The 22,247-nt window shown below is 42.9% G+C and overlaps 1 protein-coding gene across 1 annotated transcript in view; it reads left to right on the forward strand.

Annotated features, from left to right (window-relative positions):
• usp19 (ubiquitin specific peptidase 19) overlaps positions 1-13,843 on the forward strand; it is a 111,617-nt gene extending 97,774 nt beyond the window's left edge. The window contains exons 26-27 of the mRNA XM_078203740.1: positions 1,968-2,146; positions 12,653-13,843. Of these exons, the coding sequence (XP_078059866.1) occupies positions 1,968-2,146; positions 12,653-12,886 (413 nt within the window). The 3' untranslated portion in view covers positions 12,887-13,843. The remainder of the gene's footprint in view (positions 1-1,967; positions 2,147-12,652) is intronic.
• The last annotated feature ends 8,404 nt before the right edge of the window (positions 13,844-22,247 follow it).

The raw sequence follows: 22,247 nt of genomic DNA on the forward strand, positions 1-22,247 counted from the left end.
TGTCTGTTTGAATCCAGTCCTATACCAACTGGTTGACTCTTAACTACCTTCTGAAGTGGCCACTCATTTGTATCAAAATCAGTAGCAGCAGTTCAAGATGAAGCACCATCTTAGGGCAATTAGGGGAGGGCAGGAACTTTTAGCCCAAGCCTTTGACATCCACAAGAGTGACTTTTATTTCAAAATAGGTTGCATAGAAACTTGAAGTTGAGTTTATATTAAATGTTTAAAGGTTAGTCTCAAATCTGGCTAAAGAGTCACATTGCAAGAAGCTAAAGAGTGAGTTAGTTCAGTTGCTGTTAGCTGCTACATCCTCTGGAGACCGGTCGGATATTTTTGACTCCCCGGCTGATAGAATATTTATTAAGGGATTTTGCTTCTAGAAGCTTTCAAAGAAAGGGCAGCTTCCTCACTTGATCAGGGAAAGACATTGATCAATCACGTAATAGGATATACAGACCAGCAGGCTCCAAACCCTGTACTGAGAGAACTGGCCTGGAGCCAGACTTTCCAATTGGAGTGCTACCATTTTCTTTGCAGCTTCTGGGTCAGTGAGGGACATAGAAACAGGAGGAGGTCATTCAGGTATTCGTGCCCATTAGAGGAACAGGAGGAGGCTGTCAGCTCCTCGGGCCTGTTCCCATTCTACTTGTTTGTGGCAAACCTGTATCTTAAATTCAGTTTTCTATCTGTGTGCTCCATCCCTCGACACTCTTAAAATCAAAAATCTGTTGGTGCCTGTCATTAATACTCTTAATTGGTCCCAGCATCTACAGAGGGAAGGGAGATCCAGAGTTCCACAACCCTTTCTGGGAAGAATAGCTTCCTATCATCAGCCTTGAACGGCATGGTTCTAATTTTAATGTGGTGTCCACACCTCCACCTCCCCTTGTCCTGACCTCCCCCACCAGAGGCAATAGTTTCTCTTTATATACCTCTTTTTAAACATCGCAATCCCGCCTCTCCTCCATCGTGTGTATTCAAGGGGATATAAGTTAAGCGTGCCCTTGCATTTTAATCATCGAAACCCCAGCCTAAATAAAAGCAAATTACTGCAGATGCTGGAATCTGAAGCCAAAAGAGAGAACGCTGGAAAATCTCAGCGGGTCTGGCAGCATCTGTAAGGAGAGAAAAGAGCTGACGTTTCGAGTCCGGACGACCCTTTGTCAAAGCTAAAAGGCATCGAAAGTGGGAGATATTTATACTGCAGGGGGAGGGAATGAAAGATGAGTCATAGCCACAGAAACCAGGGAAAGGCTGCTAATGGCTGAAACCCCAGCATCTTTCTGGTGAACTTGCGTTGCTGAAGCTGAACACTGCTCAAGATGACATCTAACCAAGGATCTTAACTACTGAAGCAGCACTTCCTCCCATTTGGGTTCACTCCCCTTGAGAGAAAGGCCAGTGTTTCATTAACCTTCTCTGATTTCTTTTTGTACCTGTCCACTAGATTTTAATGATTTGTGTATTTGGACTCGCATTGTCTGCAATTCATAGTTTCTCACCATTCCAATAAAATCAGCCTGAGTTCCACTTTTAATTGTTGCTGCCGGCCTGCAGGTGCTGCATGTGAAGGAGTCCCTTTATCCATTTACCCCGGAAATTACTTGAAGAATGGTGCAGGAGTGAGCTTTTCTGATCTCTGGAAGTTTGCTCCAGCGGGCATTTAAAGGGCAGGTGAAAATAGAAAACTTTAATAAAATAATAAAAATGTAGTCATTATTTTCCTTGCTTTCCTCATATAATTAGTAAGGGATGTTTACAAAAAGCATAATTTCAGTGTTTTTGCCTGTAAAATAATCACTTTAGTAATGTTGCAACATGCAATAAGGTGAAGGATTCTCATTGCCCACTCCCCCCAACCCCTTCCACCAATCATCCACTGTGTGTTCCTCAGTTCACAATGTCTTCAAATACCAGTTTTTGCTCGGCTCTTCCTCTGCGGTGACCACCACCTTCTTTTGCAGGTTGGCGTCTCTTTGATGACAGCACTGTCACGACGGTCGACGAAAGCCAGGTAGTCGCACGACATGCATACGTACTGTTCTACCGTCGCCGCAACTCTCCGGTGGTCAGGCCTTCGCGGACGAGAGCAGCAACACGTGGAACAGAGTGTACAGCTGATGCAGAAGGAACAGCCTCCCAGGTTTGTAGTGAGGGTGGAGATTCTCGTCCCTAGCTCTTCAGCCTTTCGTAACAGAGAGAGAAACGATGTATTGTTTGCAGTTATCTCTACACTGCTAGAAAAGTTACCAAAGCTCTTGGTGCAATCACTGTTCTCTTCCTCCCTGCATATTCAGGAATGTGCAGATATCTGATTGCCATTTCTGTTGAGTTGCCAGTTGATGCCTCAGCACGAATGCTTCCCCTACCCCCCCCAAAGATGTTGCATAAGAAATGTCTTTTTTCTGGAGTTGGCCAAGGTGCTTGAGGTGACAAGTTCAAATGACATGTGATACACCATCCAGCAATGCCTGTTTTTGGTGACTTGCTCTGCTTCTGAAATTGCCAGCTCAGCTAGTTTTGTGACCACATCACTGAAGCAGTTTCAAATGCACTGGGCTCCCAAAGGGACATGTGCTACATTTCCTGCTGATTTTGTCCTGAAAATACTTCCCCTCTGTATTTTGCCCTGTCTTTCTGGACATGGATTCGTGTCCCAGGAAGGCATGCTGCTTTGTAACAGAAATTCCCATTGGTGGATTGAACTGTTTGTGCACTGCTGCTTGAATCCAGTCCATGGCTTGGAGCATCCCTGCTAACCTGATGCCCTCTCCTCATTCAGTGCACTCATGCACGCACTTTCCAGCAAAAATCACTGAGTTACTAAAGTCCTTTTATTCCCAGCCCGGTGACGGGCAAATCCAGTCTAGTCGCTCTCGCTACCCCAATCTGCAAACCCGGCACAGCCTGGCAAAGTTTCATCTCTCCAACACATTTTTGCTAGTGTCTTAGACTTGGTGCCGTGGTTAACACCTGATGGAGTCAACATTCAGGCCGAGAGTTATAGTTCTGAACTGAGGGGATTAACAGGGCATTTGATCAGTGTTGAAAGGAATGGGAGATGTAAACGGATTATTCTGAAAAGAGAGACATTGCTGAAGCTTTCCGTTTTGCCCTCGTCAGGACAAACGCAAGAATATCAAATTTCAAACAATCAATTTCTACTGTAGAAGAAGAGGGTACTGATTGGTTGGCAAGTCTATTCTGGCTGAGGTGTTGCCATGGAGAAAGCAGCTTTTTAGAAACTACCTTTTCTGAGGCATGGAACCCAAAATTGAACACAGTTACACCAACAGGGCCAACCGGCGCTTATCCGCACTTTAACATAACTCCTGTCCTTTTGTATTTCTTTGAGATAAAGACCAATGTTTCATTTATCTTAATTTTTTAAAGTTATTTCTGTACTTAGATCTCTAAATCTCTTCACTTGTGCACATTTCTTAGCTCCTCATAATTTGGAGAACGCTTTGATAATTTTTTCTTGGTTCAAAGTGGACTGAAGTCCTTTGCCGTAGTTCTGTCCATCCAATCTGTCATTGCTCCCTTGAATCATTCTGCTTCCACCTATGCTGCTTATTGTGCAACAGAACCCTCACCAGCAAGCTTGAACGTTGGTTCGTTATTTCTTCTTCTAAGTCAGTGTCCTGTTACCACTTTGAAACATCACTGCTTGTTTTAAATCTTTCCAATTTGATTTAAGGGTCAGTTTAGCATCTTGCACCTTAATGTGATGTCTGACATTCAACCAGGTGACAAATCAACACAGTTCCCTTTCATGTACCTCCTTTGTTGGGTTGAATTCTCCAGCCAGTCTGCCTAGGAGGCCAAAATGGTATGCCAAGTGTGGTCTTGCCAACGCCCTGTACAACACTAACAAAACAGTTATGCTTTTATATTCCAGTGGGAGCTGGAATGTATAAACCAGATGAACCTAAAACCAAAAGCCAGTTTTGCAACTTTGGCGCGGTTAATAAAGTTAAATGTCTGAAAATGCAGAAATTAAAGTGACATTGTCTGCAAATCTGCTTTAGTATAATTTGAATGACAAAATGGTTCATTGTCATGCTTCTCTCTCTGACATCTTGAATGAATATTCCAAGATAAAGCCTTGAAATGACCTTGCCCTTGAACAGTTGCAATTAGAAATTTAAATTAAACGTTTTCAAATGAAGTTTGGCTCAGTTGACTCGCTATCTTCTTGCTACTCTGAAATTCTTTTGCTGAAATATGAATTCTTGTGTCGCTCTGCTTCTAAAACCATTTCTAACACCACCAGCTGAATGGAAAGGATTCTTTTGGAACAGGTGAAGAGGCAGGAGACGACTGGGGCTGGGTGGGGCGCGGGAGTGTTGAAGGCTTTGGGCTTCAGTGACACCATTTGGAGGTTTTAGATTGTTGGCAAAAGGCAAGACGGGAGCAAGTATGGAGTTGCTGAGAAACTGAGTTGGAGCAATAGATTGCAAAGAGTTTTGATTGCAACAGTGAGAGCAAACAGCCTGAGTGCAAACAGCTTCTTCCCAAAGGTGCATTTTTATTTGTTCCTGGAAAATGGGTCTCTCTGGAAGGCAGTATTTCCCCTTTGTTACACCATGGGCATTAAGAGTGTGGGACCAGAGTTATGTGGTTCCACGACCAGGCTGGCTGACATGCCCTATCCCTGAAGGATCTGTATGAACACATTTGGATTTTTACACTGACCAATTGTCCCTGATTACTAAAAACAAGCACGCCCTGCATTAAAACAAGAGATTTCAGGAAGGCGTTAATAGACCAGTCAGGTGGCTAGAACTGTGGCATATGAAATTCAGTCTGGAGAAGCATAATGCAAACAGGACAGGGACAAATGGGAGGATTCTGAGAAGTCTGGAGAAACAGGGCTTCAAAGTGCATGTCTACAGATTGCTGAAGGTAGCAGGATAGCTGGAGAAGATGTTTAACAAGGCAGACAGGATCTTTTCCTCTGGCTGAGACCTAGACAGGGTGATAAGCTAGAACTGTATTAAACGCCAGTTCGTTCACAGCTAGAGTACTGAGTACAGGTCTGGTCAGTGCATTGCAGGAAGTATGTGATTGCACCAGAGATGGAGCAGGAAAGATTTATAAGAATGTGGCTAGGAGTGGGGAGTTTTAATTGAGGAAAGATTGTACAGGCTGGGGTTGTTTTCTTGCTGTCTTAAAAATATTTAATGATCCTGCCTCTATACCGCTCTGGAGTGGAGTTCCACAGACTCTGGGTCCTCTGAAAGAAGCATTTCTTCTCACCTCCGTTTTAAATGGAAGACCTCTTATTTTTAAATTGTGTGGCCCCTAGATTGAGCGCCTCTCGAGGAGAAACATCCTCGCAGCATTCACTCTGTCAGGTCTCCTCAGGATCTTTTGAGCTCTGACGAAGGGTCATCCAGACTTGAAACATTGGCTCCATTCTCTCTCCACAGATGCTGTCAGACCTGCTGATATTTTCCAGCATTTTCTGTTTTTGTTTCTGATTCCAGCATCCTGAGTATTTTGCTTTTATTCCGTCAGGATCTTGTATGTTTCCATATGATCACCTCTCATTGTTCTAAACTCCAGTGGATACAGGTCCAAGCTTTCTATCCTTTCTTGATAAGACAGCCCTTTAATTCCAGGAATCAGCTGAATGAGTCTTTTCTGCATGATTTCCAATGCAATAATATAATTTAAGTAAGGAGGCCAAAATGGTGTGCCAAGTGCCAACGCCCTGTACAACACTAACAAAACAGCTATGCTTTTATATTCCATTCCCTTTTCAATGAACAATAAATTCCATTTGCCTTCCTAATCATTTGCTCTACCTGCAAACTAACTTCTTGTCCAAAGATGTGTAGGTTAGGAGAATTGGCCATTGTAAATGTGTGGGGTTACAGGGATAGGGTGGGACAGAGGGACTGGTTAAGATACTCTGTCAGAAAGTCGGTGTGGACTCGGGCTGAATGGCCTCTTCTGCACTGTAGGGATTATATGATTCATGTACCAGGCCACCCAGGTCCCCCTCCATTTAAATATGCTTTTTATAATCCCTGCCAAAGTGGACAAGTTCACATTTTTCCCACGTTATTTCCATCTGCCTTCCTCTGTCTAACCTTCCCTCAGAAGATAACCTGGCCATTCCAGGTATTAGTCCAGTCAACCTTCTCTGGACTGCTTCCAATGCATTTATATCCTTCCTTAGATAAGGAGACCAATACTGTACACAATACTTCAGTTGTAGCCTCACCAATGTCCTGGACAATTGAAGTATAACCTGCCTATTATCCTGTTCTGTTCCCCTCACGATAAATTATGTTGTTCTAGTTTTTTTTAATTAATTGCCGTGCCTGTGTATTGGTCTTTTGTGAGTTATGAAGTTGGGCACCCAGATCTCTCTGCATCTCAGCGCTCTGCAATCTCTCATCATTTAGATAATGTGCTTTTTATTCCTGCTAAAATTGACATTTTTGTATTTTCCCAGACTGCCCGATTTGCCAGATCTTCGCCCATTCACTTAGAAACATAGAAACTAGACGCAGGAGTAGGCCATTCGGCCCTTCGAGCCTGCTCCGCCATTAATTTTGATCATGGCTGATCATCGAATTCAATATCCTGATCCCCCCTTCCTCCCATATCTCTTGATCCCTTTAGTCCCAAGAGCTATATCTAATTTCTTCCTGAATTCTCAACATTTTTGCTTTAGCTACGTTCTGTGGTAGTGAATTCCACACATTCACCACCCTCTGGGTGAAGAAATTTCTCCTCACCTCATTTCTAAAAGGCTTAGCCCTTATCCTCAAACTATGACCCCTAGTTCTGGACCCTGTTAGAATTTTATAAGTTTCTATGAGATCCCCTCTCGCTCTTCTAAACTCCAGTGAATATAATCCTAACCGACTTAGTCACTCCTCATATGACAGACCTGCCATCCCAGGAATCTGCCTGGTAAACCTTCGCTGCACTCCCTCTATAGCAAGGACATCCTTCCTCAGATAAGGACAAGAAAACTGCACACAATACTCCAGGTGTGACCTCACCAACACCCTATACAATTGCAGCAAAACATCCCTATCCCTATACTCAAATCCTCTCGCTATGAAGGCCAACATACCATTTGCCTTCTTTACTGCCTGCTGTACCTGCGCGCTTACTTTCAGCGATTGGTGCACGAGGACACCAAGGTCTCGTTGAGTATCCACCTCTCTCAATTTACACCCATTCAAATAATAATCTGTCTCCCTATTATTGCTACCAAAGTGGATAACCTCACATTTATCCACATTATACTGCATCTGCCATGCAGATACCCACACACTCAGCCTGTCCAAATCACGCTGAAGCATCTCTGCATCCTCCTCACAGCTCACCCTCCCACCCAACTTTGTATCATCTGCAAATTTGAAGATAACATATTTAGTTCCCTCTTCCAAATCATTAATATATATTGTGAACAGTTGGGGTCCCAGCACAGACACAGAACCCCACTAACCACTGACTGCCAATCAGAAAAAGACCTATTTATGAAAACTCTCTGCTTCCTATCTGCTAACCAGCTCTCTATCCATCTCAAGACATTACCTGCATGCCCACTCTTGCCGGAAGTATTCATTCTAGCCCTTGTTCTTTCTCTAGAGCTCTGCAACTTTTTCCGTTCCAAATATTTATCAGATTCCCATTGCAAGTTCCTGTTGACTGTGCTTCACTTTCAAGGTGTCCATTCCTGACCACCATAAATTGCCTCTGGTTCTTTTCCCAGTCACTCTGAACCTGTTTCTTCTCATTATTAATATCCAACCTTGGAAACAGTTCCTCCATCTCTACTATGTGGAAATCCTTGCATCTGAGCACACCCTGCTTCTGGCTATCACAGAACATTTCCTTGTTTTAATGGTTGAGCCCCACTAGAGTGACAATTTCCAATAATATCAGAAAGTGCTGGAAATATGCAGCAGCTCAGGCAGCATCTGTGGAGAGAGAAAGAGAACATTTGAGCTTGATGATCTCCCATTGGAACAACATCAGATGAAAGATCACCATCTGGAAAGGTTATCTCTGTTTCTCTGCCAGAGCTGCTGAATATTTCCAGCATTTTCTGGTTTTATTTCAGATTTGCAGCATATGCAGTATTTGCTTTTATACAAACGCTCAAAATGGGACAGCAATAGGCAATTCACCCCTCGAGCCTGCGCTGCTATGCAGCCAGATCATAGGTGATTGGTTTGTCTTTTGAGTTGTACATTCCCATCAACCCCCTGATAATTTCAACTATGCCGTTTAATTGTGGACTGGATTGGCAATGGGCTCTGGGGAGGACAGTGCATCTTTCTAGCACAGCCTGCCCCCAAGGTTTAGTGAGACCATGACCGTCTGAATCTGCAAAGCTCCCAACAGAATAATACTCCGCAGCCAGACAGCGTTGAAATTCCACGCTCGCTGCTTCCAATGTTAACCCCCAGTTTGCTCTTGTTACTGAGTTTGAAAGAGTGACACAGTCTCCTTTTTCAGGGCTCTGTCGTTCCTCATCCATGTGTAGGTGGGGGTGTGCATGCATCCTGCTAACTTGTTTACTGAAGGCTCTTTAAAATTACTCTGTCTGCAACTATCTCCTTTCTGTGTCTGCTGTTTAAAAAAATTATCGCTATTTACAAATAATATTGCTTTTTCCTGAAAACTTCATACTTTGTGCTCAAAGGTGACCTTTCTTTACATAACCTCCTGCTGCTGCTTCCTTTTATTTGATTTGTTTCAGTAATATCCCTGCAAGCACTGCTCCAGCTGTGTGTGCCATAGCTCCTCCAGCATCTAGAGTATGTCAGGGCTGCGGGATGAGGGTGGTTAAATATAGAATCGAGGAAACTGAAATTAAAACAAGAAATGCTGCAACTAAACAGAATAGTCCGTGTGAAGGGAAAAAGAGCATAATTAGGTTCAAATTTCTGAAGAAGCCACCCAAGATTTAACCTGCCTCAACATTCCTTTCCCTAGCATTGGCTGGGTCCCCAGTAACATGATGCAACTCTCTCCCCTCACTCTGATGTAGCCTGAGTCAATCTCCAGGTAATTTGCAGGGCAGCACGGTGACTGTTTTCAAACCACACTCTGCTCCATTTTGTAGAGGTGAATGATCCTTCGTGTAGTCTCGGGCTGAGAGAGGATTTTATCCTGCATGACCTTGGAGGATTTGTAAATGCTTCAGGAAACTCTTGGGCTGAAATTGCGGTGCTCCAAGATGCTCCAGCCTCCCTCTGTTCACTTACAGGATATACGTGTCTCTGGCTAGACCAACATTTATTACCCATCCCTAATTGCCCCTTGAGCAGTGGTGGTGAGCTGCCACCTTGAACCACTGCAGTCCATGTGGTGTAGGTCCACCCGCGGTGCTGTTAGGGAGGGAGTTCCAGGATTTTGATCCAGTGACAGTGAAGGAACGGCGATATATTTCCAAGTCAGGATGGTGAGTGACTTGGATGGGAAACTTCAGCTGGTGGTGTTCCAGGTATCTGCTGCTCTTACCCTACTAGATGGTAGCAGCCATGGGTTTGGAAGGTGCTTCCTAAGGAGCCTTGGTGAATTCCTGCAGTGCATCTTGTAGATGGTACACATGACTGCCACTGTTCATCAGTGGTGGAGGGAGTGGATGTTTGTCGAAGGGGTAGCAATCAAGCGGGCTGCTTTGTCCTGAATGGTATAAAGTTTCTTGAGTGTTGTTGGCGCTGCACCCATCCAGGCAAGTGGAGAATATTTCATCACACTCCTGCCTTGTGCCTTCTGGACGATGGGCAGCTGTTTGGGAGTCAGGAGGTGAGTTACTTGCCACAGAATTCCTAACCCCTTAACCTGCTCTTGCAGCCACTGATTTCTCAGTGACTTTGGTGAAATTGTAATCTGGAAACTTTTCCCCAGGGCAGAAATGGTAATTACAAGGAGGCACAAGTTCAAGATAAGGGGGGAAAGGTTCAGTGGAGATGTGCAGGAGGAGTTTTTTTACACAGAGGGCGGTGGGGGCCTGGAATGCGCTGCCAAATGAGGTGGTTGAAGCAGTTGTGTTAGCGACATTTAAGACTTATCTTGATAGGCACACGAGCAAATGGGGAATAGAGGGATATAAGCAGTTAGTTCAGATAGGTAAACGTGATTGGCGGAGGCTTGGAGGGCCGATGGGCCTGTTCCTGTGCTGTAGAATCATAGAGGTTTACAGCATGGAAACGAGCCCTTCGGCCCAACTTGTCCATGCCGCCCTTTTTTTTTTAAACCCCTAAACTAATCCCAATTGTCCGCGTTTGGCCCAAATCTCTCTATACCCATCTTACCCATAGAACATAGAACAGTACAGCACAGAACCCATGTAACTGCCTAAACGCTTTTTAAAAGACAAAATTGTACCCGCCTCTACTACTACCTCTGGCTGCTTGTTCCAGACACTCACCACCCTCTGTGTGAAAAAATTGCCTTTCTGGACCCTTTTGTATCTCTCCCCTCTCACCTTAAACCGATGCCCTCTAGTTTTAGACTCCTCTACCTTTGGGAAAAGATATTGACTATCTACCTTGTCTATGCCCCTCATTATTTTATAGACCTCTATAAGGTCACCCCTCAGCCTCCTACGCTCCAGAGAGAAAAATCCCAGAATTTTCAGCCTCTCCTTATAACTGTTCTTAAATAAAAATATATATGATTTTACTACAAACAGTCTCACTGGAACTGTGGCCATAATTGGCAGTGCCTGCTCCATAAATATCTATTCACCTGTTCCCTCCCAATCCCTAAAATTGCCAATGGATTGGGCATTAGCTCCATTCTGACACCTGGTGCAAGACCCTCTTTTTTCCCAGATGGTGAGTGTTGTTTATTCAGCAGAAAGAGGGCGTTTGATTCAAGCCCCATGCTGTTCCACCCTGGCATTCAAACACCCGCACTGTCCAGCAGCATTACCCTGTGCTGCTCAGGCTCACCATTTTCCCCACAGTGCCACAGCCCAGGGCCTGCTGCGCATAACCAGAGGAAAGCAGCTGCTGACTAACCACAGTCCTATCCCATCGGACATTGTCCCCTCATTTATCTCTGAGATTAGCAGGCAAATAGAAAACCTTTCAATGACTTTAAGCATGTGTTTAATATTTTAATATTGTGTATATAGTTCTTGTTGACTGAATCACAGTGATAATTGAATATATTTAATCCTGTTGTATTTACAAAGTTCTGTTTTTCTCTGTTTTGATGCAGTGTCTTCTGGTAATTTAAAACAAGCTAACTTGAGAGTAGTGCTGCTTTTTGAACTCTTCTGATTTGGTGTAAGTTGTGGTAGGGAGTGGGGAAAGACTAAACACAACTAGCTCAAAGTAAAAGAAAAGCAGATTATTGCGGATGCTGGAATCTGAAACAAAAACACAAAATGCTGGAAAATCTCAGCAGGTCTGACAGCATCTGTGGGGAGAGAATAGAACCAATGTTTCGAGTCTGGATGTCCCTTCATCAGCTCTGACAGAGTAATACAGACTCAATGTTAGCTCTATTCTCTCTCCAGTTAAAAGTAAACTTGCAGCATCAGCCTGTGACACTTTATTCACTTGGTTCATTAGATGAGCCTGTTCTCAAGTATGCTTGTCCTAAATTTAGTCCGAGCATTTAGTCAGTTGCAACTTGGAATGTGCAAAATGTTCTGGGGTAACAGCTTACATTGAGTATCCTGTAAATTGTCCCATTCATTTAATATGGCCTATATTAAAATTATTCTTCAGAAAACCACTGTTTTTCAGTTTCACCCAGTCTTTGCCAAAGCTACACCACTCTGAAATCTGTGCCTACACCGACTGTGAAAGGCATCTGTTCTGAGGCCAATCCTGTGTCGGTGACAATGTAGCACCCACTCTGATTCTGAAATGCTGGTTAAGAATTTTTAAGCTGCAGAATGGAGATTGCTGTTTTAAAGTAATTCAGTGCATGTCCGGTATTTCACGTTGTGTGAGAGTGCTCAATAAAGAGCAGACATGCTGAAAATGCCACCAGCTGCCTCCCTCTGGGCCAGAGCTGCTTTCTGAGCACAGATTAGAGATGGAAAGTGGAACCTTCTGTACTGCACAGCTCATTACTAACTCTCAGGCAGAGTAGGAAACATTACCTTTATCCACAAAACTCTTCCCCTTCATTTGGTTCAAATGTTAATTCTTCTGGACAGTCTTTAACACCGTCCACCCACCCATCACACTAGTGCGCACACACTCATTCTCACACATATGCTCTCTCACACGCGTGCACATGCAGATGTGCGCACACATTCTTGCGCGCGCACACAGATGTGCACACTCGCGTGCGTGCACACTCACATGCGCACACGCAGATGTGCACACACCCATTTGCGAGTGCGCTCACACAAGTATTGTGTTCACCTACTCATGTTCACATATCACACCTCGTAGTTTACCTATCATTTGCACTTCAACATGAGCGCATGCTCTTCCAATTTTTCCTAAAGTATAAATATTCAACCTCAACCCATCACTTTGTTGCTATTCTTGTCTGTTATTGCCCCAGACCTCTTGCACATCCCTTGCTTACTGGTCCTAAAGGCAGTTTTGTGTTTAATCGGGAGCTTTGAGTTAGAGAAGGCCTGTATTACACTGTTCTTTTGCGAGAGGCTGACGGGAGTTTCCACAAATCGCAGGCTTCTCTAATATGGCAGGAGTTGGAGGCAGAAGAGACTGGGGAAGAGGCACCACGCACACCAGGCAGGCATAATCAGGGACTTAGGCCACTGCAGTCTCGGATCAACGAGGATTTCTCAGGAACTCAGCTCACAGACTACTCAGACCAAGACTGCATCCGATACTTTGTTCTCAGCACTTTAGCTGCAATACTAGCTCTCTTTGTAAATGTCCTGTACCCACTGATCATTTAGGGCATGTAGATCATAGCAGTAGAGGACGACACTGCTTGTACACACAGCTGCCCAACAAATCCGCAAAACTAGTCCTTCATTACTTCTCAATGTGTCTGTTTCCCCCTTTTGGTGTAACCATTTCTTTTTTTAAGATATATGACAGACTCGCCCTGTAAGTGCCTGGGGCTTTTTTTGTGTACTCCATATTCCACAGCACACTGTTATCTTATTCATCAACAAATTATTAACTTTTTTAAAGCAAAACTTTAATGTGAATAAATTGCAGACATTGCATGTTCCATCCAGGATATTTTCCTACGGGAAGGTTGGAGGTAGCGATAACTTTTTACTGCTTCTTAAATCTAATTCCGTATTGGTTCTTACAAATGAAAAATAAAAGTTTAATACTAGTAGTCTTGGACCTCTGGCTGTTGTTTGATCTTAATGCTTCTTTAATTTTGAATAATTTATTTATTAAGAATTTCCAGTTAACCCCAAAAATAAACACTCAAAAGCAATGCAGGTTTTTTGAAATGTCAGCGAACTGGCTTGTTTCTGCTGCAGAGAGACCAGGGCACAGGTACCCTTGCAGTCTGAATCTCACCTATGTAGTTGAAGCAACCAACACGGTTTAATTTTCCAAAGGAAGGGAGGAGTAGTCCAGATAAAGCTAACTCCAACGCTGTCTTCGAGGCAATACAGGCAGTGATTCAGAGAGCAGCATCGCTATCTCTATCTCTTCCTCACTCTTTCTTTCTCTCGAGACCAGGGAAATTTTAAAATGAAGGGATCGAAAATTGAAAACTATGTCAGAACAAGAGAATGCATTAATTATGTCAACTGTGTTTTTGCAAATTGAGCCAGCATTACCCATGTAATCCTTTTGTTATCTTTCACAAACTGAAATGTGTTGACTGTATCTTTGCAGGATGTTACAAATCTAATACTATTAGGATTAAAAATCCTTTGTCCATTCATACCCTGTTGTTTTTTTTATAAAGGTTCTAACATTGTATCTGAAATGTTACTGTGTAAAGATTCTTAGGGTATTGATTTGTTATTGTACAGAGACGAAGTTACAAAGGGCCCTCCCCCTCCCTGCAGACTGTACATTTTTTTAAAAGATTGAAAACATTGCAATGTTCTTGTGTTTTAAATGTGTAAAACTTGAGAGTTTAAACCTCATTTGCAATTTTGAATACTTGAAGATTCATTTGATCTCACTGACGCTTGAGATTTAAATATGATGAGCAGAGTTTACTGGTGCAGTTTTAAAAAGAGAAATATAATAAATTTTTATTGTACTTTTTCAGCCGATTTTGAGTTGAGCGGCACTTTTGTACCTTTTTTTTGTCCTAAATTTTGGGATTGATATATTTGCAGGCTTCTAGTCAGACAGCACGGGGAGCAGATCTGGAGCCCGAAGAAGCTCCCCAGCTGAGTGCGGATTCGGTGTCTAACTTGTTCACATGTCCTGCGGACCACTGCGCTCCAGCCTATGGAAACGTGGAAGAAGTAGACTGATGATTGGTCTGATCATGGGGACTGTGATTAAACTGCATGTCGCAGCAAGAAACCTGGCACTTTGGACAAAAGTTGCATATGTACAACCCCTCAAATCAGAAAACTAATTTATTCCCCACCTCCCTCCACAACACACCTTCCTCCCCTCCCCTCTCCTCTCTCTGCTGGGTCCTTGAATTGTAGTCACTAGGAATGAGATGGCTGGGAACGACGTGTTGGTGTTTTTGTATCATTAATGCCATTCTGGGAGTGACTCTGCTGCTGAAATGGGCTTTTAAAGGTGATGTGAACAAATGTATTTGATTCTGTTGCTGTTGTGAGTATTATGGATCGATGAGCACCTGGATGTACTCATGATTGTGGCAATAACACCTGGGCCACCTGTTTGCAATTGTTGTACCTCCTTATTTTTTAAAATAGATCTCACTCCAAATCTGCTTTATATAAAATAAGTCCTTGGATTTGTGTAACATCTCCTGAATCTTTTCCAGAAAAAATATACAAATGGAAATAAGTTTTTGTCACTTTGCAAATGAAGGTGATGGTAAGTTGTGGGGGAGGAGCTTTGTCACAAGTTCTGTAGTGTTCAGCAGTATCTGCTTCGAGCACTGGATTCACTGGCTGATATCGTAGTGTGAATAAGGAGAATGGGCTCTGAGGAGTCATATCTCTCGGGTGGAGGATGTTGGAGTTGAGAGGATGTATCAATTAAATGACTTGCTGGATGAGGATAAAGTGGAGTGGGGTTTTTTTTGGGCCTCTGTGCTCTGGGAGCTGATATGTTTTGAATGAGAGCTCATTTCTTTTCCATACCCGCCTCGGTAAACTTCATTTACTTTACGCTGGTCACTAACTCAGTGGTGTGTTTGGTATTGGCAATGTCTTGTGTCAGTGGCACAGGGACTGTGTCAGTGTGCCTGTGTGCGTGTGTCTAAGACTGCAACTGATAGATGATTTGAGATCCTCACAATAGACTGACTGTACTCCATATCTCCTGACACTATTCCATGTTTTAACAAATTTTAAATGGAATCATTTAGGGATTTCTTGGAGTGCCGTTACCCCCAAAAATGAGCATGCATCTCTCATGGTCAACATCTCAATGATTCTTGGCTAGTACCCGGAAATCCAACTGGTTGAAAGCTGCTGCCATTATAAAGTCTGTGACATCTTACTGTCTGCTGAAGACCAGGATCAGAAGATTATGAAGTGGAGTGTTTACAGCCGATAAAGACAGCGCCTTCAATAGCTGCTCAGTTTTTGCTCTCTGCTGCTGCATGCAAAGCCCATTAAACCCATACATTCCCCAAACAATAACTCTGTTCATTGAGGGATGTACCCCACACACATCATTCAGTCTACTTCATTATCTATAGGTTATTTTGGAAGGCTAGATTTGGCCAATGGGACAAGCCCTGGATGGGTGAGACCGGTACAGGTAGATCACACTGAACCATTTTGCCTCATTGTTGGAGGCTTCAGGGTCAGAGTTTCTTTGTTGGTAACAATAAACTTGTCCACAAGTTCAATTATTTTGCTCTGAATTGTTTGCTAGTAACCCAATGCTAAAGTAGTTACCAGAATTACTGGAGGGGGAAGCATCAGAAAATCCTGAGATACCTCTTAAATCTGACGCAAAAGCAAATTGTTGCAGATGCTGGAAATCTGAAATTAAAAGTTAGAAATGCTGGAACTCAGCAGATCTGTCAGCATCTGTGGCGAGAGAGTGAATTTTCAAGTCACAGGTTGATGACCATTCATAACAGGTAGAATTTTGTAAGTTAACCTGACGTACCTTATATACTCAAGGAGATTGATCAAGTCAACCGCATTATTGCAGTTTCGTAATGTTACTGATGCAGGAGCTGTACCTCAGAACAACCACAGCCTTAAAAGTGCAGATTATACAGGTTTAACTCTGCCCGAACTGGCATCCTCATAATACGAGCATGGGTTAGCAAGTAACAGACAGAAGCTAAACTCCATAGACAGCAAATCACAGCAACAGAACCTGTGTAGGTGAGCTGGACGTACATACTGACTCTTCAGATCAGGTGTGTACAATTATCTACTGGATCCAAAGCTGTCAGAGTTGAAAATCTGTTCATGAAAACTGCCGGGTGCTGTGGCCAGTATCCCAGTGCAACTGTATCGAGTACAAGTTCCATTTGCATTTCAGTTTTGTTCAACTCCTACCATTCAAAGTTATTCAGTGTGTTGCTGAGTGTGAAAAGCCACTTTATATCCCCCCCCCCCCCCCAGCCCACCTTCAGGTACCACAAAATAAAGGAGTTTCATTTTACCTTGGGGGAGTCTGAACCAAGGAGCAGAAAGCAAGGTGACTCCCGCTAGTATGTGTGCATGTACTGAGCTAGGGTAGATTTAGTTTGGCTTAGACATACTGGTAAAACTTTGCTCTTGTGCCAAAAGGCAAGTAGTGCCAATGGCACCAAACCCAGTCAGAAATCAATATAGCCAGGGACAGAGAGAATACTTCTCCATCCCTTTATTCGAGTGTCCAGCACTCAAGCACATTTCCATTAGATAATCACGTAACTGTCTTCAATACAAAGGCTGAAATAATGGAATAATATGTCAGGATGAGACATGTCAATGTGGATGTGATCAGCACATCATTCTCCCAATGGTAGAAATTTGTCTTTGACGGGTCTCCATTTAACAAGTTCACACCAAGGTGAGGTTTGACTATTTTGCATATGTCTCAGTTTTCTATTGGTGTTTTAAAACTCAACTTTCAGTCACTGTCCATACAGCGGCATCGTATTCTCAGCTGCAGAGAAACTTAATACCTCATCGCTCTATTGGAAACTACACTGTTCACATCACCTTTAAGTGTGTGTTAATACTAAATAGCAGGCTGATTCTACGTATTGCTTTCGCCTTTCTGATATAATTTGGTCCAAAGACCTTTTCCTTCTTTGAGTTGCTTTTCTATTGGATTATTGGAATTGATTTGCCATTAATATATTACACACCAAACTCCAGAGGGTTTGGCTTCTGTCTCATTATTTGTGCCCAGTTGCAATCTGTCTCAGTGAGTGGATCCATTTAAGTCTACTTGACTTCTCCCACTGTTTATCCATTGGGCAGAGGAACGGTATAAACTCGTACAGGTACCATGTCTATGCTGGTCTAAACTGGGTGCCAAAATTAGATTTCACCCTTCCTGCCAACTCTATTATCAGGATGTGGGTGTCGTGTATGCAGGCAACAATTGTTGCCCATTGCCCTAGATGTCCTTGAGAAGGTTCTTGAACCACTGCAGTCTGTTTGGTATGAGTGCTCCCACACTGCCGTCAGGCGAGGAGTTCCAGGAACCTGTCCCTGTCTCAGTTTTCTCTGCGATTGGGAGGGGATTCTTAATATCTTGTATACCATGTATGCACATGACTTACCTGTGAAGACATCATGGGGCTTGGTTGTGATTGTGTCTCCTCTCTTCCAACCTTGCTAATGACCTCATTAATCATTGGGAATCTTCCTGAATGATGAACCAGATCGAATCAATGCCTTTGGGTGAAGCGGGAAAATGGGAAGGCTGGCTGGAGCAATGATGTAGAGCTCAAATATTCCAACATGCTGTGCAGAAACCCACTTGTATGGCTGTGTTTGAAATTGAGAAAGTGAATGAGTGAAATGCTTTTCCATTTTTAAGAAATGCAAGTTTACATTGTTTAAAAATGCTGCAATCTCATAAACTACAGGGCACATCCTGAAGTCTGTCCTCTGCAGACAAGTGATGGAACCTGGGAATGGGTTACAGCTAAGGACCGGCTGACACTATCCCTAAAGTACACTTGGGCTATTAAAAACATCTAACTAAATGTTGCTATTCGAGTTCTTTGAATAGGAAGATTGGTAATCTGAAGGTATATGCTTTAGTGAGTGAATATTTTGTAAGCTTTCTCTCTCACGCCTCTCTTGCCTTTCACTGGCTCACATCATCGCTTTCCCCAGTCCTCTGCTTTTTTTTAAAGTCTCTCACTTTCTCCACTTTCTCTCTTGCTCTGTTCTCTTTCAGTATCTCTCTCTGCCTCTCTCTTCCCCTCTCTCCTTCCACCTAACCATCCCCTTGCTCTCAATCCAGCACCATCTTTGTTGCGACCTTTTTCAATCACTGTCTCAAAACAAATTTGTTGTGAAATGTGAAGTGAAATGATTGCATTTCAGTTTGTTAATTTCACCATAATTAAAAACAAGACCGTTTTGTTTTTGTCTCGGCTGTGCTGCATTTTGTTGGTTGAAGTCCATGCTTTGTAGGAATTTTCTTTTTTAAACCACATCTAGAGGTTCAAGGGTCCTGGTGCTATGTTCCCAACTGCCGTTTGACCCCCCTCAAGTTTCTTAGGTTAATGCTGACACTACCTCTGTCTGGAGCTCCAGTGCAAATCTGCTGGAACTCCAAGGCTAAGTAGGAAGGGTGGTTTCTGTCTGCTGGGATTTTGGTGTAATTGTGGCTGTCCCAAACTGAAAATCAGCCCGAACTGTTCTAATGTCTCTGAACAGTTATCCTGTTCTGTCCTTGCTTACTATCAGCTGCTCTGTAAGTAACAAATGTTTCTTTTAGCTTGAAATTTGGATTTAATCTAAAAACACTGACCTTCAATAATTTCCATTTCTCATTAACTGAATTGTACTTTGATTTGCTCCTTTCCCAACTCCTGTTTCAATATTTCTCACTGTTGATCTTTGGATCTGTTTCTTTGCATATTTTTCCTTCTATTTATTTGTTATTTTTATCTTGCTTAAATTCCATTTTGTGCCCATCGGCCATTCTCCATAGCCTTGCACATTTTCCTTTTATAGCATTTATCCAATTACTCTATGGAAATTACTATCGAATCTTCTCTGGCCAATATTTATTTGTTAATCAACATTAAAGAAATAGTCAGGAGAATGAGGGAGTTGCTTGTTCAGAGAGCTAGCATAGACACAATGGGCCAAATGGCCTCCTGTGCTGTAACAATTCTGAGATTAAACATTAACATTTTATTATTGATGGGATCTTACTGTTTGCATTGGTGACTGTGTTGTCTATATTATAATAGTGTTTAGTCAATGAAGTATATTTTTTAAGCATACAGAGACTGCTGCCTCACAGGGCCAGGGACCTGCCTTCAATTCCAGGCTTGGGTCACTGCGGAGTTTGCACATTCTCCCTGTGTCTGCCTAATTTTAAAGTTTTCTGCTCTCAAATGAATTAACGCAAAAAAGCTAAGAACCAGGACTTGCATTTTCCTAGGATCTTTCACACCACCGGAACATCCCAAACTGCTGTACATCCAATGAATTGTTTTTGGAAGCATAGTCACTTGTAATGAAATGTGGCAGCCAATTTACACACAGCAAGATCTCACGAGCAATGCTCTGATGATGACCTGATAAGACTTCTTTCTCCTGCGCTTTGAACAGTGCTAGATATTTTACATCCCCCTGCAAGGCAGATGATGCCCTTGGCTTATCTCATCTGAAAGATAGCACCTCCACCAGGGCCGTGCTCCCTCAGTATTGTACTGGACTGTTAGCAACTGGAGCGCACAACCCTAGCTGTGTTTGGCAGCTTGAACTTTCAACTTTCCACCTCAGAGACAAGACAGTGCTGCTCACTGAGCCTTGCCTGACATCTCTGCAGTCTGATGCTAATCTCCTGTGGCCACTGCTAAGATCAAATGTCCTGTTCCTCCCATTGCACCAACAACTCAAGTATTTCACTGTCGAGAAAACACCTTGATACTTCTGGTGATAGAACTGGGGCATTCTGCCTAACTCTTGGCACCACATTTCAGGAAGAATATGAAGGCATGGGAGAGATGTGGAAAATATTTTTGAAAATGGTTCCAAGGATAAATTAGGGTGGCTGAGGCTCTTTAGAGAAGAGGGCAAGGGATAATTAGAGGTATTCAAAATCATGAGAAGTCTGAGTAGAGTACATTATGGAGAAACTGTTTGAGTTGGCAGAAAGAGCGAGAATCAGAGGGCAGTGATTTGAGATGATTCGCAAAAGAACCAGAGGACAATCTCTCTCACAGCGGATGGTTAGGACCTGGAATGCACTGACTGATGGTGTGTAGTGAAGCAGATTTAATCATGGCTTTCCAAAGGAAATTGGATAATTATTTGGGAGAAAGCATTTGCAAAACAAGGGAAAGAGTAGGGTGTGGGACTAGCTGAGTTACCCTTGCAGAGAGCTGGCATGGACATGAACGATGGGCTGAATGGGCTCCTGTGTTGCAACCTGTGCAAATGTCAGCACTTTCCCTTGAAGCTTCGACTCTTCACACGGATGGCCACTCTTCCAGTTTACAGAATAACACTGTGTTTTCAGTCACACACTACCAGCTCCAATCTGGCTGAGACACTCCCTTCATCACCTCCATCTTCCACATGTTCATCTTCAAATTGCCTATTGTTATCGGATTTGCTCTTTAAGAGCAGAGTTAGAATAGTCAATACTTTTATATCTGTGGGTGTGTGTATTTTGTTTCAGCTTTACTCCATTTCCCATTGGGAGAGTGTGAATGGTTCCAGATAATAAGATAGCTTAAATACAATCTAACTGAGCTGTCCAAAAACATTCCCTGACAACACTCTGGAGTTTCAGACCTGAATGATAACAAAGTGTTTTATGGCGCCTACCTGAATCATAAGTTCTGCACTTTGAATTTGGTTAGGATAAGCATGAGGTGTTTCACTTCAGATATGATTCAACTGACCCACTAGGGAGCTTTTATCAAATAAAGTTTATTTAAGAATATAATTAACATGTAAGGAAAGAAAATTAGCAGAAACTTTTATCAATTACAAACAAAAAACTACCACGGTAAAGTATAACTCTTAACAAATCTTATCTAAAATGTTCCAATCAAACAAAACCTCCCATAAGCACAAAAAACCCTTTACACAGGATTAACCCAGCAAAGACTAATGTTCATGTGATACTGGGACGGAGTCCTTTGGATGAATGCTGCAGTTCTCTTGAGGCAGACACAAACAAGCTAGGAGTCAGAACAGCTTTCCAGAACCCCAGGGAGAGACTCTGGTCGAGCCACCAACAGCAGATTCTCTACTATAGGAAGGCAAGAAGCCTTGCTTTCAGCTAACCAGCAGAACTTCCAAAACCAGGGAGGGAAAGACTCCTTTTCAGCTTGATGTCCCTTCTAAACTAACACTGCTTACAGCTGCAGAGAACATTTCTTAAAGGTACACTAATGGCACAACTCTCCCAACATTCCCAAATAATCTTGGAATTTGACCATTTTCATTTTAATTCAATCCTCCTGTTAATGATTGATAATTTTACAAGTAAAGTTCTTTTACAGATAACCAGCACTGTAGATAACCAGGGAGTCTGTCTGCAGTTTCTCAGCTTCATAGTCTGAACGCCAATAACCATTTTGATGGCTATTAAATACTTGAAGGAGAAACATTTTCAGGGTTATGGGTAAAGGGAAGTGGGATGAATTGGACTGCTCTTTCAAAAAACCAACAGTGGCATGATGAACCCAGTACATAGAACAGTACAGCATAGAACAGGCCCTTCGGCCCACGATGTTGTGCCGAGCTTTATCTGAAACCAAGATCAAGCTATCCCACTCCCTATCATCCTGGTGTGCTCCATATGCCTATCCAATAACCGCTTAAATGTTCCTAAAGTGTCTGATTCCACTATCACTGCAGGAAGTCCATTCCACACCCCAACCACTCTCTGCGTAAAGAACCTACCTCTGATATCCTTTCTATATCTCTCACCATGAACCCTATAGTTATGCCCCCTTGTAATAGCTCCATCCACCCGAGGAAATAATCTTTGAACGTTCACTCTATCTATCCCCTT

This window comes from Mustelus asterias, chromosome 3 (genome assembly GCF_964213995.1).
Source record: "Mustelus asterias chromosome 3, sMusAst1.hap1.1, whole genome shotgun sequence".
NCBI classification, from domain to species: domain Eukaryota; kingdom Metazoa; phylum Chordata; class Chondrichthyes; order Carcharhiniformes; family Triakidae; genus Mustelus; species Mustelus asterias.